Source organism: Gallus gallus, chromosome 2 (genome assembly GCF_016699485.2).
Source record: "Gallus gallus isolate bGalGal1 chromosome 2, bGalGal1.mat.broiler.GRCg7b, whole genome shotgun sequence".
Taxonomy (NCBI): domain Eukaryota; kingdom Metazoa; phylum Chordata; class Aves; order Galliformes; family Phasianidae; genus Gallus; species Gallus gallus.
Window position 1 is genome coordinate 127,242,358 of NC_052533.1, and position 17,819 is coordinate 127,260,176.

Here is a 17,819-nt window from a genome sequence, read left to right on the forward strand (position 1 = left end):
TAGAATCTTGATTTCTAGTAGAAATCCAGGCTAGTATGGAGATCCAGAAATGTCCTTGAGAAGCGATGTTTTATCATTTTCTTGAGATGTAAAATCTATATATAGGTTGTGATTAAGCTTTTTATGTACATTCAGAGTTTGCATTATTGCCTGGTTTATGATTCACATACTTTCATCAGTCGGAAATTCTCTTTCCCTGCAGATTATCGTACTCACTTATAAAGCAATGTTTTCTTCACATAATACAGCACAATCTCCCATCACAGTGCAAACTTCAGAACAAAGAACTTTACATTTAATTTTCCAAATTTATACTCCAGTATTTGTTCCTTTTGATACAAGACTTCGTGGGATTGCAGGAAACTACAGTATCTGGTGCTCATTCTGCTGCATTTCTTGTCCCCATAGCGTACTGCTCATTCAAGAACTCTGCTTTGTGCCACATTAGGGAAATCAAATGCACCAAAAAAAAGTGCATTAATACAGGGGTTAAGAAAAAATCTAAATTTCAGGGTACTGTGAGTATATACAATAACGAAGGAGAAGCATGCACCTTTGTGTGAAGGTACGTTTCTTTTAAATGTGTACATCAGGCTAAATTTCTATTTTTAAGAATGGTCTTAACTGGGGGCGGGGGGGGGGAGATGAAACACATTTTTTAGTTGAGCAAATAGCACAAGCTTCTCATTCTCTACCTCACCGATTAGGGACTAAGCACACCAATAGCACTTGCAGGTACTAAATCAATTTGACATGACCTTTCATCTCTTCCAAACAGCCCCTCTCCTGGTGGGCCCCAGCTGCACACACATGAGCAGCAGAAAGCCCCTGGAGTAACTGTTCTTGCTTTCCCAGTTATCCATTTCCTTTCACAACACTCCTGACTTTAATCTACCTTTGATGGTATTTTCAAACAATATTCAACCCAGAGTCACCACTCATATCCCTCAGTGAGGTGTTGAGCCCAACTATTCTTTTCTCATCATGTTCTTCTTTTTCTTCTTTTCTTCCAATTTATGCACCTGACTTCCTCGTAAGTTATGCCAGAAATTAACTGGACCTTCTGTAACTTATTTTCAGGCTTCCCACTATTCTAGCAGAGTTGAGCAATATTCCTATCTAGTCCTGAAGCATCTTTTACAGATTCTTCCTTCTTCCTAGGAAAAAAAACCAACAAGAACAACAAAAAACCCACAAACAACCACCAACAACAAAAACCTATGCTTTTCAGCTGAGAATAATTTACAGTCAGCCACAATGTATGGGCACTCAGAGCGGTTGTGTTTGTCCCATCTCATCAAGGTTCGTTGATCCCTTCAGTGTTCAAACACAAAGATATGGGCCTTCAGCTGGACCTCCAAGCAGTCTAGAAAGTGTCTCCCACACAGCATGATGCTGCTGGCAGTCTGTTTGGCACCCACTTGTCCTGTAGTGCAACAGATGGAGAACCACCTCACAGCCTCTGGCTGACCTTCTACTGCACACGGAGACATCCATCTGCCCCAGTATGCACAACCCTAAACCTGCAAGTTCCTCAGTTTGGTGAATGCATGCATCCGGCTGGACAGGCAAGGGAATGCGTCCAACCCTTCAGAGAAGCATAGAAGAAACATCAGCACCTCAAACTGTTATTCGTTTCAAGGTACCAGTAAGGTTTAGCTTCTCACTGAACACCCCAAACATCATCTCTTCTGAACCTTTTCATCCCCCTCTGGATGTGCCTTTTCCCAGTACAGTGCCCCTCGGTATCACCATGGGAATATACCCTACAGAAAGCTGAGGTCTACAAGAGGTTGGTGATGCTTGCAAGTCCCTGTGGGAAGAGTGGTCTGTTCCCAAGCAGTTTCCCAATGTGACTCCCTCTGTCCTGTGCTACTGGCAAGGCCGACTTCTCCCAATAGGACCATCTCAAACTGAGATGAAATCTTGTTCCAGCACTGAAACAATGCAGGAGACAGGAGTCATGCTGCAAGGTGGGGGCAGCAGGTGGGCTCTGCTGCATTTCTTCAATGATTTCCCTTTAGGCACAAAGAGAGGTCGGTCTAGACATGGCAGGAACATAGAAGAGAGCAGCTGTGTGCTTTGTCAGAGTTAATGATTACTGAATGAAGGGAGCTGGGGTGTCGGGAGGTTTTCCTTCCCTCTCTCTTGGCAGCAACAAACAGCTCTGAATGCAGAGTGGTGGCCCTTCGGTATTTGAGGCAGAGTAAGCAAGGGTAGGGAATGCAAAGCCACACAACTCCTGCAAACCCCACAGCGGCTGGGGCTGCAGTGCTGTGCACATTCAGTCCCAAGCAGCCTCATTTCTATACATCACTGCAGAAGCTGGAAGGCAACTCAGAAGTACAAGAGTAATCTCTTAAATGCAACTTAATCAGTGTTCCTTCTACTAGAGCAAAGAGCTGAACTAAACACTTTTGTGCAGCATCTGTCTACAAAATAAATTATTAGTCAAACGCTTTGCTAATAAGACTTCCTCCTACTTCAGCTGTAAGATAGGACCTAACTATTGTGCTTTTTGTGGAGGCAGTAACTGAAGATAAGTGCTGTGAGATGTATAAAAATTGTGTCGGTTGATGGGCTGAATAAATCAGTGTTAACCACATTTAAAAGGCTTCAAACTTATACCCACTTGTGGAATAAATTTGCATTAATGATTGGGATGTGGGTCTGCTGTATTGCTGGTCCTACAATCATAGAAATTCTTGATCTTTTATCCCAATAATAACATACTTGGGGGCTACTCACACATCCGTGTCAACAGATACACTGAGTGGGAGAAATGCGTTGATGGAATCTAACACATTACTGCCACTGATCTCAGACACTTTCAACTGTGGGCTATAAATAATCGCAAAAGCAAACGGCCATGTATGAAAGCTGAGCAGTCAGCAGTGGATATGCCTTCCTCAGTAGCTGCAAATAGAATGGGAGGTGTATGGTCCCTCAGCCCTTTCTAGCACAGACCCGCAGTGGGCTACCAACTCACTGCTGGTTGTGTTCCCATGTCCAATAGGAGGAGAGGTTCTTGCAATGAGTAAGAGCAACGTTTCAGAAGTGCAGCTGCATTCAGTGAAATACAGAACCAGTACTCACTGCGTTAGAGACCTCTACTCAATTTGCAGAGGTAGATCAGACTTTGATTGTAATTACTTGTATGTGCATATAAATCTCTGAACATTGGCGCAATCACCCCACTGTGTTCCGGATGGTCTCAACAACGTTACTCTGCAAAGATCAACAACAATAAACTCACCAGGATTTTAGGAGACTCAGGAGTTATTCTGTTAATTGTATCTGTAAGGACAGAGTTTGATCTGTTTCTGCATTTTTTTTTTAATCACAAATAAAACTTTAAAAATTCTAACCTTCTTCCATAGTTTCAGCAGGGAATTGGGATATGACAAATAAGTGACCTATCTGAAAGAAGGCCTGCGTTTTAAATAGAATCTCATGCTTTTGGATATGGTTGCTAAGAAAATTGGTAGCTCTACTTAATCCTTCTTCAAATAATCTCTGACCTACATAATCCCTGGACTGTGACACCTGTTTTCATGTGCTGGGAGAGATCAAAAGGACACCTCTCACTGTTTAGTCTGTATACCCAATTGTGCTGTAATAAAAATGAAATATCAATTGATGCATCACACTAAAGGCTTAGTGTCAGATAAATCAAACCAAAAGCTTTTGCTCTCCCTCTTTGATGTAGATGCCGTGTGTTTTTCCTTAACAGTAACCACGCTGGCTTTGCAAGTCCAGGAAGGCGTGAAGTGGCAGAAAAATCTTAAGAGCATTGTGCTGTGAATATCTGAGGGCCACAGACACTTTCCCATGATGGGAATGGAGGAATGAACAGAGGCAGAGGGTGTGTGTCTGTGTGCTCATGCACACACCTGTGTACAGAGAAAGAAGGATTATACCGATTATACCAGTCAGGTCCAAATACTGGGGAGAAACATGATTAGGAGAGCTGTATTTCTCTCTGGGAGTGAGGCAGGGAGTGATTCTGGAATATAAAATCTTTCTTTCGCTCTATAAGAAATATCTGCATAGGGCGGTGTCTAGTTCTTAAGTAAAGACCGTATGCCTTAATGAACTTGTTAAAGTAAAATATATATGCAGACAATTAGCATGTGGTCATGCAGCAAGTGAGAACTCTGGCTGTTTGCCCCTAACACATGAAAACTTCTTATTTCTGTGTCAGGCCATGCTGTCGAAGTGTCAAGTCCTGCCAACAGAGCAACGCTGAACCAAAAGCCATTTGCCACTGCAGCATGGCTTAGCCCATTTGATGATGAGCTGCCTCCCATAAGGCTTCCTTCACCACAGGCACTGGTTTGAATATAGTGGTACCCTGATGCTGACCAGCAGCTTCCAGATCTGTGCCACATCTCTTGGTGGCAAGGTGACAAGCTGCTTTGTGCTGCTTCCTCACAGTTCTCAGGAGCCTCAATGCCACTACAGCACTGGATGGAGTGGATTAGGGTGAGAGGGGAACAGTGGTTCCCAGTGGGGCACAACACTTATACAATGTCCAAAGTAGGGGTACAGCTCATTCAGCCCTCTTGCTAAAACCATCTGCATCCATACAGCATGGATGATCTGTCCATGTCAAGACATCTATCATCTGCGGTAAAGGCCTCCATGACCCAGAAAGGAGTGGGAGAATAAAGGAAGAGAGAAACATCCTTTCAGTGACCTCTTCCCAAGGTTTAATTACTTGGCATTGTTATGGTGTTTTCAATCAGAATTTGTTTAAAACCACTAAAAGTGGCAACTGAATAACATAAAGCATAGACATAAAAGACAGTAAGCATTAATGGAAGCAAGTCAGATGAGAAATACCGATGTAGAACAGTTAGCTACATAGGTGCTTTTGTTAGCTAACGTTAGTCTCAGAAGCAGCATGGCCAGGGCAGCTGAGACTTCGCTTCAGTGATCTCTCATCAACAACAAAAAGAATAAATGCTGTTGTTGGCATCTGTGGGACAACATCCCAAGGACACTTAGCTCAGGGAACACTCTTTAAAGCAATGCCCACATTTGTCTTTCTTAGCAGGGAGAAGCAAACCAGAAGGAATGAATAAGTGTTCTTCAAATACTCCAACAAAGGATGAGAGCACACCGTATAAATAGTGGTCCCTTTCCATAGTGAATACACTAAAGAGAAAAAAAACAAAACCAAACATGTCGTGAAGGAAACTTGTTCTAAACTTAATGGGACAAGTCCCCAGGTACAACATAATGACCTTACGTTGAACTATTATGAACGTAATTTTGCCTTTCCCCCAAAACAGTGCAATATCACATCACCTGGCACCAAACACTGGCAGGAAGCAGCACCTGCTGCCCAAGACATTTTTTCTGCAAGGCCTTCATTGACAATAGTGGACATAATACTGTTGTACCACAGCCTGGTACAGAAAATTCCCTAAGTCAATTTTCCAGCTCATTCTATGACATTAGAGAACATCCCCCTATGCCTTCAAAGTGCAGAAAGAAACACCACAGTAAGATGGAGCTCTTGATATTTACAAATGCAAAGAAATAAAGGCTTGCTCATGTTATAAAGTCTTTTTAATTAGCTTTATACCCATGAATACAATTAAAAAGAAAATGTAACCTTCATCACATCACATTGATAAAACAACGTGCACACAAAGTGCTTTACAGAACTTGTGCAGAATACATTCCATTTAGAAGCACCAATGCATGTCAATGGTGACTAACGTTACCTCATGGACTTGTGCACCGACTCATTTATCATCAGCCACTTTTATACTGAGAAGCTCAACATACCGTGCAGGTGGACATAGAAGCAGCCCGAGCCACTGCACCCTCTCCTCTGAAAATACCTGGGCAAATACAGGCAAGCTGTTACTTACTGGTGAGACAGCTATGTAAATGAACATGAATGGTTACTAGTGACATTAGCCCTAGTTAGAATGAACAACAAGACAACATTATACATGAAAAATTTGCTTTTATTACCAATGTTTAGTAAAAGGCAATTATTTTTCAAAACTATTTTTCTTTTTCTTCCTAAACCTAAACAGACAAAATCAGAAGCAAATAAGAAACCGCTTGGTTAAAATCTTACTGAAGGTTACCTTGTCAGTAGTTCTATCAGATTTTCTGCGAATCCTGCTTTTAAAATGCCATATGTACTGTACTATCTGCTTCCTTTATGGAGACGCTCATCCTGCAGTAGAGATGTGTAGCTGTTAGCACGGATGGTTTGATTCATTTGGATAAAAAGAATAAAGGAAAAATAAGTTGTAATCATCTCTTAATATAAAAGCTACTTCTATGAGTTATGCTTGCATTTGATTTAGAGGCCGGAATGCTAGCTTCTGGAACCAAAGACAGGCTACACACTGTCCCAGAAGGGCAACATGAATAACTTCACAGTCATTGGTGGAAGAATTCTTTGGTCACAAGCTGCTAATACCTACCCAGTTTACAGTGTTTCAAAAGCCATTTTCCCACCTCTATTAAGTGGCTTGTTTCATTTTATGTTTTTATTCTGTGACTTTTAGATTCTCCTGCTGCATGTGTGTATGCTCATGCACTAAGTTTACACAAATTGCTTCTATGCAGACAGATCAGGAGTGAAGAGAGGATGTCCTTTATCTTCTGATACCTTTCAGATGTCAGACTGCAGCACCTCTAGTCTAAAATGGCCTTTTACTGGAGTCCCTCTGGAGAGTTAATTCATATTTAGTGCACTACATTAAAAAGCTTTCAGGATACATAAGATATGAAAATTGTGATCATTATGTTACACTGTAAATTATACTGCAAAGACATTATTCAAAATCAAAGCCCTTTTTTTTTTGGTGGGAAAAGTTTCAGAGAGTAAGGGAAAAGAAAGCTGCTAATGATGAAAGCAAGAGTGTCTGGACACCTTGCTTAAAAGGCACACCAACAAAAGGCAAGTCACGTTCCTCTCCTGATGGTTTAAGTAATCCTGTTCTATACTTCTACTTACAGATATGTATATATATATACACACACACATGTGCATATAGACACACAAACACACCAGAAATGTGAGGAATTAGGAATGAATTTTAAATAAGAATCAAACTAATGGGGGAGGTGTTTGCTGCAGATATTTTCTGCTGCGTTATGATTATAATCTAATGGTACAGTGATATGATTATACTCTTTTTTACTTCGCATCATTTCATTGTATAAATGTGAGGCATAAGACTACAAGGTGCATTTATCTTACCTAAAGCAATTTTTATGGATCTTCTGTGTTCTTGCTTCTTCAGAAGGGATGGTCGTTATTTTAAGAAATATAAAAAGAGTTGAGGGTAAGGATGTTCTAACAATCACAATTAGAATTTATTTGACTCTGGGGTTTACAGATTAGAGCGTGGCATGCACGCAAACACACACAGAATGACAATGACAACAATGGCTGTAACGCAGCTCAAAACCAAATTCTGGTCCCAGCACGGCCGTAAGATGCTGATGCTGTAAAATCTTTTTGTTTTTCTTTTGCTTAAGTTTTATGATATAATGCACCATTTCCAAAATCTGCACTGTTCCATCTAAATGGTCCACAAACGACGACAGTAAATGTTAAGAGGTATGAGATGATTACTAATTTCCAGAAAACATTCAACAGAAGATGCCCATACAGTAGTCACCATTAAAAGCTTAACAGCTGGAGGTTGAAAGTAAAGACCTTTTCAGTTGTATTGTTTTAAGAAGGATGACTATCACAGTAAAGTTAATTATAAAAAGGTAACAATTGTAAAGATTGCAACAGAGAACCCAGTAGATTGTTCAGAAAGTGGATCACATTTCCAGCTAAGTCTGAAATACGTTTTGCAAAGTTGTAAATTCTACCTACTAGATATCACACAATATAAATCAGACAGAAGAAGCTGTAAAAAGGTATTAAAAGCTTGGTCCTGCATTTCTGATTTCCCAAAATCTACCACAGAAGACTACAGGAATTTTGTATGTTTAGTGGTTGCAGGACAGAACCCTCAGAGATCTGCAATACATTGCTTCATTTCAGTACTTACATTATATATAAGTATTCAATTGATATTCTTTGGCTTTTAAATTACTATCCCTTAATACCTATAATGTGAAACCAAACCAAACCCAAACCACTAATAACTCCCCTCTTCGCTCAAAATAGTGCTAAAAAATTAAATGAACTAAAAAACGTATCCAGTATGTGTAAAGTGTAACTGTTACTTCATTATAAAACTACGATATAACTATGGTGCAAAACAGGAAGGTGATACTGGTCAGAATTGCGATAGCAATTGGAAATTTACACTGCAGGAGTGACTGCAAGCATTGCTTCTCCTGAATAATAGAAAAATCAAAACCAATTAGGCACTTGTTCTCTTGTTTAATGAGAGATCATTCTGTGTGCGTAAAAATGATAGAAATATTCTCTAAAAGAATGCTCTCTAGTGTAACAATTGTATTGCTCAACTGCAGCCACAGTCCTTCATTCGGGAGAGCAGAAAAACATGTGCTTATTATTTACTTCATGCTTAAAATTCTCTTGATAGGAATGGTCTGAGCACACGTTCAAGTGCTGTCCTGAATTGGGATGCTTGCTGAAATTGGGGTGTTAAAAGATAATATAGTGGTGAGCTTCTTTTCATTCTACTACTTTACTAAATTTATCTAGACTAGCCCTGCTCTCCACAATATTACCCAATATTTCCTAATTAAAAAAAAAAAAAAACAGGCATAAAATAAATAGGATAATCAAAGATTACACAATAAATATGCTACTAAGTGGGAGGAAAAGTATATTGCAACATAAGGCTCTGTAGTGTTGTACAATCAAGAAATAGTTCCAGGTGCTCCACAACTCACCTCCTAATGTACAACACAAAGTTACCACAATACACCCGAAAAAGACTGGGAAGTAACAGACCAAACTTCTATTACATTAAACGTTTGAACATTTAACAAGTGGTAATGTGTTTCACTCCCTATGCAGAACACCACGTGTTCTTTCACTGCTCCAATTGTCATTGCTTGTGAAGGAAGAATGAAAAGATTGGGTTGCTTTTTTTTAAACTCTCACAATAAAATTCCTTCAGACCTACAAAGTTACCAGTGTCCACACTGACTCATAGCATTATCTCTGAAAGTAAAACTAACTCAGAAATTTTGTTGTCTCCTCTTCTTGGCATCCATCGCATCCAGGATAGGTTGCCTCTTTGCGGTGTACCTCTGACGAAGCTCTTCAATTTCTCGTTCCATCATAGGGTCCAAAGCCTTTAATCTCATCTGTAATTCTTCTAAACTTAGATTCTTCAACTGTAAAAACGACAACACAAGCAAACAAAAGACACAGAAAAAGATTACAAACTATTCATAAGCAATATGAAAACCATCACTTTTCATTACCCTTTAGTGTACAGTTGTATTGTGTTTTTACATACCCTGTGTGTGTGTATATATATATATATCACTGATATATCACTGTTTATATAGCCAGAAGCTCCACAGTAAGTAATAGCATATGAAAACACACATACACATGCAGCACAGTTAATAATAATAATAATAATTAAAAAATCCCTTTGAATACCTTGTAATTAGACTGCAAATAAATATAGGCCTGGAATTAAACTCCCTAGGCTGAAAATAAACGCATGCCATAGTACACAAGATTATATAAATTACACTGGCTAATCAAATATTCCTTACTGAATTCAGTCTCTCACAGAAGCCTTAAGAAACAGACAAGGGCTGTAACAGTCTGAGAGATATTTGGAGGTACCCTCTGATCAGAGTGACAAGACACCTGTACTCCTCAACAGACTGCTGCCAGAACTAGTCAAGGCATCTGCCAACAAGGTGCTTAAATAATACACAAAATAATTTCCTGAATCCATGGGAGGGAATTACCTTTGACCACATCCTTTTCTTTCTAAAAATGTTTTCTCACACTGTTAAAAGAGTTCATTACATTTCATTCATTAGGAGGGATGGGTCACACAACAAGTATGCAAGCAAAGGCTGGGGGGTCCTGGCAAGCACCGGGGCACATCAGGTGTCAAAGCCCCACTTGCTCTTGCAGGGAGGATCCACTGTTGAAACCTTCCATTGGTTGCCCTATGCAATTCTTTCCCGGGGAAGTCCAGTGCCTTTCTTCCTTTCTCTCTCCTGTTGGAACTGCCTGTGTGTCCATTACTTTTCACACAGCTTGATAAACATCAACGGATTTCAAAAATCCTAGGAAAGGGACGATCTATACTGTGTTTGCAAACATGCTGGCATTGCCAACAAGCACACCACCCAACACAGGAGATAAAAAAATAATACATTTTCTGAATCAACCTACTAATGAGCCAATGCTTAGTTTATGAATCTAGGGCAGTTTTCCATCAGCACCGCCTGATCTGCTTTCCACGAGGAATGAAATACTACTTTTGATCTTTATTTTTTTCAGCATCTGAGGCATATAAATTAGCAACACATATTGCTACATACAGTCCAAACCCCAGCACTATGATTTCTACCAATATACTACACCACACATAGTAAACAAATAACTGAAATGCATAACCAAGATGGAGCGAAGAGCAGAAATGCATAGAAGAGCATATAGAAAAAGATGCCTGTTTTCATTCAGTGTTGTTTTAATGATAAGATTCCTATGAAGGTCAGAATTAAAAGTTGGCAGTCAAAATATCCTGTAGGACTAGAGACTCTCAGAGCAGTGTCAGCTTCAGGAACCCAGATGCACTCAGCAGCCCATCATCAATGTCTGTCTCTGCTGAGGACAAATGGCACCTTTTGCATCTCAGGAAGGAAGAAGTTGCCTCCACCCACTTTATGACATTTCTCCCACCTGATGAATGTAAGAAAGGATGGGGGAAAGGAATCATCATTCCTCAGTCACCACAACTCTTAGAGAAAAACTTCCTTCAGTTTTCAGAGAAAGAAAAGACTTAAAAGACAACCCTTCTCTTTCTCTTTCAGCCAACTGGTAAATATTCCTGGCATACTACAGAAACTTTCCAGAGAAGATGTTCCCCAGATGAGCCAAGTTTCAGAGGGATTTGCAATACTATCAGAAGATATAACAGTATCGATTCCCCTCTTTAACTGGTTCCTAGCAGTAAAGATGAGAGAAGCAATAAAACCACTGTTTTTAGCACATCTGAGAAACGTGTTTGTGGCTCTGTGGACTCTCAAGTGGACCAAGACAGGCACCATCAATGACCACTTGTGTGAGTATTCTGTGAGAAATGTCACTGCTGAAGTCTTGTGTCTGCTCAGGGCCAACCTGGGCAGCCACTTACTCCCTCTGAATCACCACTGCGGACATCAAGTGTAAACTGCACATAATAGACTCAAGCTTCTGTGATCACATAACTATTCTGCACCAAAAAAAACCAAACAATTAAAAATAAATAAATAGTCAGAGAATAATGTGATGGGTGGGTTTTTATTTCAACTTCAGTCAAGAAACAGAGCCAGCAAATGGAATTAAATATTCTTTAAGGATCACAGACAGCTGGGCTGGAAATTAAAATACAAAGAGAATGAATTTTTAAATCCAGAGAATAGGAATCTTTCAGAATGATCTCAGTCATGTCACCCAGGGGACATGGGGAACTGCAGTGCTCATCTGTACGAACGGATGATGCTTGGGACGCACAGAGGAAGCAAATAACAGAAAAAAGGGAAATTAAGAATCTGAAAACAGAGTTATGAATCTCATCCATCTGACATCAGATGCTACATTAGACAGTAATGGCCAGAGAGCTCTATGTACTATAGAAAACCACTTAATCACATTGAAATGCTGCAGCTCATTCTAGGATGTGTTTCTGCACACGCACATGTATATCTCCTCATTCAAAACGTTTGTTTCTTGACTTTTTCTGTACTGTGGATATTTTTTCGTGAACCCCAAAGACTGCAGAAGCCCAAGCACTGAATGCAACAGCAAATATATTAAATGAGATGTGCAGAAATAACTCAAACAGGAAATGTAATTATTCCTGTGCAACTTATTCCCATGCATGATGAATATTTTGATTCAGTTTCTTAAAGCGACAGAGCTTGGCACTCTCATGCACTTCCATTTGCAAAGAGTTCACAATTTGAATTGCCATAGTTAATTTCCCGTGTGGCTTGTTGAAACAAGGGCTACCAACACAAATAGGAATTTCTCTGCAAGCAACCAGAATTCAAAAAGGTTTTAAATGCTACTTTGATAGCATTTTACAAGCTGCAAACACAGTGGTTCAGTAATGAAGCTATTATTTGTCTGACAATGACAGTTTAATCTATGCCACTCCAAATAAGAGAATCAATCGCGTCCTTTCAGAGCTCAGATGCTCACAATCAGATGACAATCAGTGTCAAGATGGTCCAGCCCCAAGGCAGTGGCAGGCTTCAGTGAACAGAGCATCTGCAAGGTGCATGGAGCACTCGTCTTCCCTGACACCCTCCAGACACCAAAGCATATCTATCTAATCCTGCAGCTGAACTGTTATTTTCTAGGAAAAGGCAACACCACCATACACTGCACACTCTCCTCTGTGGAAACAGAAGTAAGGAAAGCTGGTATAGCTCATCTCAAACTTTTACCAACTGGGATACCCATCATTTGCCTCCTCCCGGCTCACCCTCATAACAGGGTTAGTGATTTCTCCAAAAAAGCTAAGTGCAAAAGTTAAAAAGCAGCAGAACGGATTCAGAATTGTTAGCAACCTTCTTTTAATATGAACATCCTCATTACTGAGAACTTAAGCTGGGATACAGCAACAATCAAGAGGCTGGGAAAGTTCCAGGCACATCTACAAGCTGTTATTAAATCACAGATGAGAGCTACTGAGTCTCCAGAGACAGGTACATTCCCTGGTGTGAAGCTGGCAGGAACCACAGCTAATCACAGTTATCTGGGTTTTTAAGAAGCAGTGATAAGTTTTGTAGCTGAAGAAAAAATAATCCAGTGCTATAATGCAAGATAGGTAAACTGCACTGCACCTCATCAGAAGAATATTTTCTACGCAGAAAACATTCTTATTCTGGTCAACACTGGCTTCAGGCTGTTTGCTTTCTATTACATCTTCAAACTGTGATATAGAAGGAATTCCTTCCTCCCACGCTGATGCAGTCAGCTCTCAGAACTAAACCCCAGCAAGGGAAGGGCAACAGTTTTTACCTTTTTCAGTCTCACTGAGTGCACCTCAGATAGATCAGCTACATTTGGATTGATATGTTCAGCAAGACAAAGGAGAATTACTCGCAGTCAATACTCCTGCCTGCAGGAGGACCCACACCGTACCTTACATACTTTGTTTGCAACCCTGATCAGATCATATTGACTAAGACTCGAGCCAGAACATGCAACTGGAAAATACATAGGCATTCCTGTCTACAGACCAGAGATCTATATTGATAAGCTGTGAAGGAAGGAGATAACACACAATCATACGTGGACCCTCAAAGGTCATCAGGACAAGCAGTGCAATGTGAATCCCAACTACCTGTGTCCAGCACAGGAGTCGGGAGGAAGGAAATGCATCTGAGATACTTGGCGGTGCTTGCAGACCACGAATTGCAGCAAAGGGGTCTGGAAAAGAGTCTGGAACTCATTAGCTGGTCTTGGCCAGCACACATCTGCAGCCATCCAAACTTTTCAGGGGGCGAAATCCAAAGTTTGGGTGGATGTAGCACACTACAATCTTAATCCACCCTTGACAGCTAACAGAGGTAAATAAAGGCTCTAGGCCTGTGATGTTTTCAATATGATAAAATTAGATTTCATTAGTAATTCCATAATGCATGAATTACCATTGCAAACCTCCATTCTATCGAACTAAATTATGGAATACTGCCATTAAGCTGGTGCAATGAAAACAAGCAAATGCATTTGCAGGGTTTAAATTGTTAAGAAAATAGATATTCGATCAAAAAATAATCTGTATCAAGTTTGAAAAAAAAAAATTCTTCCTAGCAACTGCTTAAACGAATCTTACAGATGCAACATGCCTTATTAGAGGCCTTTGATTAAAAAAATATGGATTGTTAATACTGTATTCTGAGTCATCTATTTTCCCATCTGCTAGTAATTCCTACAATATGAACTATCAACAGAATGGCTAACAACAACAATTTTCTATGGCAATTGCAAAAGTGGGTTGCCTATAGCACTTTCTAAGATTTAACCAGTGCATGCCTTGGATTGCTCTGTGTTGTTAGTGGCCTCGGGTAAAAGCAAAAGAGAAACTTTCTCTCCACTGTAGCTTTTCCTTTACTTTTGCTGAGCGGTTTTCTTCTCTCTTACTGAACCCACTGATGATTTCAAAATCCTTTTTACTAATATAACAAGTTAGACTTGAGTCAGGATCCCTCAGACAAAAGGTGGGCCTTCCTGACTAATTTTTCTGGTCCATAAAAGTTCATACCCAAACCCCAAAAGCTCACTTATGTGGTAGTTTTCTTAGCCTTGTGTGCGAGGAAATATACCACGGTCGCTGTTATGTGTTCAGCAGCAGCTCTCCCCTCCTTGCTGTACATGTCAGGCTGCACGTCAGAGCCCTGACCTGCTGTCATCCCTACCCCTGCTGTCATCCCTACCCCGCAGTCACTGGAGGAGGCAAATCAGACACAAGCAAAGCAGCTTTAACAGAAAGGAGAGCAAAAGCAATTATTTCTGTATGTTAGGGACTAGGTTTCCTTGTTGCAAAATACAAAATACGAGGCTATATAAATAAAGATCTCAATTACCATTGTTGCTTTTGACAACTTATGGGAGAAAAGAACCAGGAATGTAAAACTTTAAAACCTAAACTTGATTCCACAGGACTACTTTATGCACTGGGAGGGGTAAAATAAGCACATGGAATTAAGAGAAAATTAAAGCAGGACAACTTCATTTTAAGAAGCCCTTTTAGGAATAAAATATTATACAAATGTTCAGTTATTAATTCCTATCTTCACTACTCAAACCTTCACTGTTCATATGTTAGAACTGTATATTGTTTTCAAAACTGAAAGCTCAATCTCCCCTACTATCATCATTTGTCAGCTTTTGAAGACTTTTCTCAGCTTCAGACAGTATTACATATGAACAGAAAACCACCAAGAGAAAAAAAAAAAGAAAAAAAAAAGGAGTTTTCTATGGCATTAAAGCATACTATGATTTGCATACTACCCAGGGCTTTTTCCTCTTAGCACATTAGCACTGCCAATCCTAAAATTCAAAAATCATGAGCCAGGTCCTTCGTCTTTATTAAACTACCACAAAAAATTAGATTCCTAAAACAACTTTTTTTGGAGGAGAGAGGTGTCTTTCTACCTCCCTTTTTATTTCTGAGCCATGAGGAGGCAGCTAGAATTTAAACATTTCTGCTTAGCAATTGCAAAGACTAAAATGTTCAGGGAAAAAAACAACAACAATCGAGGAGCTTAAAGCTTTTATGAGTTATACTGACTAGAGGAGTTGAAACCTAAGGAAAAGCACAAATCATCATGAAAAGTCCTGTAAAAATCAATGATATTACAACTCTTGCGTACTGCAATTTTCCACAGTTCCTGACAAAACCAGTTAAGTAGCATGCGTTTATGCTTATCATACAGTAAGCAGCTCAAATATAATTTACACTGCTTGTACTACTAAAGAATATGATGTTCATGCGGTTGGATTATAATAATTTTCACTAAAAGGGGTAAAACATAAAAAGCAACTGAACAGAGGTAAATAAACTGCAAGCCATGTACCCCAGAAAACTGGTAGCTCGAAAATGTCCATTGATAAGTAACTGTGAGATCACTTTCTCAGTATCTGATAGATAATAAAGATTTAACTTTACAAGTGTACAAAAGGAAAAAAAAAACTCCTATTATTCTGTTTCTTTTTTCTTCTGTCACTTAGAGATCGTACTGTAACATTATACACATACAATGGAATGTACTGAAGCACGACACTGTAATTTGCTATTGTCCTCTCTTCAGAATTGCACCATCCATCACCGACATTGTTCACAATGACTTGTAAGAGTATCACGGGCAAATACTCACCATTTAAAATGCCAGAGAAGACTTTGGTGTTCTTTAACTACACTGATTTTCTTAATCAGGCATGTAAAGCTACAGTTAGCCATGAAAAATACAATGAATGTTTAGTGGGGCTCCCAACAGAATAGGTAATTTAAAGCTTAGGAAGAGCCCTCCATCTGGGTATCCACTGTGCCATTAAACCGGGATGCAAATACATCCACGCAGCGAGGAGGGCAGAGCAGAGCAGCTGCTACACCAGATCTACAAGTACACAGGATCCCCCCTCTGCTCTCACTGCTTATAGATGGAAAAAAAAACCCCAAAAACAAAAACCCAAAACCATGAAAAAAAAAGTTTTTCAAACATAATCCACGTAGATGCACAGCTTTGAAACAAAAATGAATTACTCAACTGGAGTTTTTAGCGTACTCGTTATGTTGTAACTAAAAGCATTTTATTCGTATGAATGTGCAGGTCTCCAGGGCAAGTAGTTTGTCCTTCATAATTAGTTCTCTCGTAATCGGCATGCTTAAGGTTGTAAGAACTACATATCCCATTTCAGCAAACTGCAGTTATTCTTCACCTATATAAACGCAAAGATCACTCCATATGTTTTTTTCTAGGTAAGGCACTGTCTCCTTGCCATTTGATTCCTCCATGAGAGGATCACTTATAAAATGGTCAGAAAACAAGATTTTTGCATCTTTTTAAAGTACGTGCAAGTACAAGCTGTATTAACCACTGACATACAAATGATTTGGGATCTTTTTTTTACATAAGTTAATCCAGGTAAGGCGTCCAAACATAATAAAGGTAAAATTAAAAAAAGAAAAAGAAAGATGTACCATTTTTGCTAAAATATTTGGCAAATGCAAATATATATTTGGAAGTAAAATTAAAAGCATAAATAATATGAAATAGAAGTTTTGAAGATAAAAAGAAAACAGCGCTAAAGCAACAAATGCAATACATAGTGAGTAACGTACAGCAATAGTTCCATTCAATATTATATTTAAAAGAAAAACTGAAGTTCCTCGAGTAATCAGGATCTCTGTATGGCACACAAGATATATCCGTGCAGAAGTTAACTGCAGACACAGAAAAGAGTTTAACCTGAAGAGCTAGGAGAATTTTTAAACCTTAAGCTCAGTGTCCCAATGAAAGACAATACATGTGAATCTGAAACATCTCAGAAATACAGAATGTTCATAGCTCAAACTACAGCAAAAACAGAAACAGCAAAACTAAATGTTCCGGACAGGAAAAAGTCTGTGGGGGACAGCATCTCCCCAGCCCAAAACGCACACACAAATTCTCATTTTGTTTTCTGAGGAACCTCGACTTATATTCTTTACAAGGAAGAAAAATCAGTTTAGTTTAAAATAGCCTATTCAGAATGGAGCTAGGAAAATAACATATCATCTTCAATAAGTGGAAGAATGATAGACGTACTGTTTGTTGGTTTTCATTTCAAGCAGAAAGCATTCTAGCAGGCACGTCCTACAGCGTATAGCTTTCCACTACTTTGGGTATGAAATGGACAGGAAAAAATCTACAGTCCAAAAACCAGAAAGGGCACACGCTGAATGCAGCAACTGGACAAAGCTGGGGCTAAGCAGAGAAATGTAACTGAGCTGTTAGTCACAGCAGGGAGAAATGAGACCACTGCTGCACAAAAGTCACACAGGTTCAGGCCTGGGGATGGGGCCAAGGGAGAAGAGGACAGCCAGGCCTAGCTGAGGGAGCACCACCATGGCTGCCGCACAGGGACCTGAGGTGAGTGGGGAGCCCCCTGCCCA

At 39.6% G+C, this 17,819-nt stretch overlaps 1 protein-coding gene across 4 annotated transcripts in view; it reads right to left on the reverse strand.

Annotated features, from left to right (window-relative positions):
- Positions 1-5,559: 5,559 nt before the first annotated feature.
- Positions 5,560-17,819, reverse strand: part of STK3 (serine/threonine kinase 3) — a 151,520-nt gene continuing 139,260 nt past the window's right edge. For 3 of the 4 annotated variants that reach the window (XM_046925701.1, XM_046925692.1, XM_046925707.1), the window contains one exon: positions 5,560-9,312. In XM_046925701.1, the coding sequence (XP_046781657.1) occupies positions 9,154-9,312 (159 nt within the window). In that variant the 3' untranslated portion in view covers positions 5,560-9,153. The remainder of the gene's footprint in view (positions 9,313-17,819) is intronic. The other variant, NM_001031337.3, reaches the window with a different exon arrangement.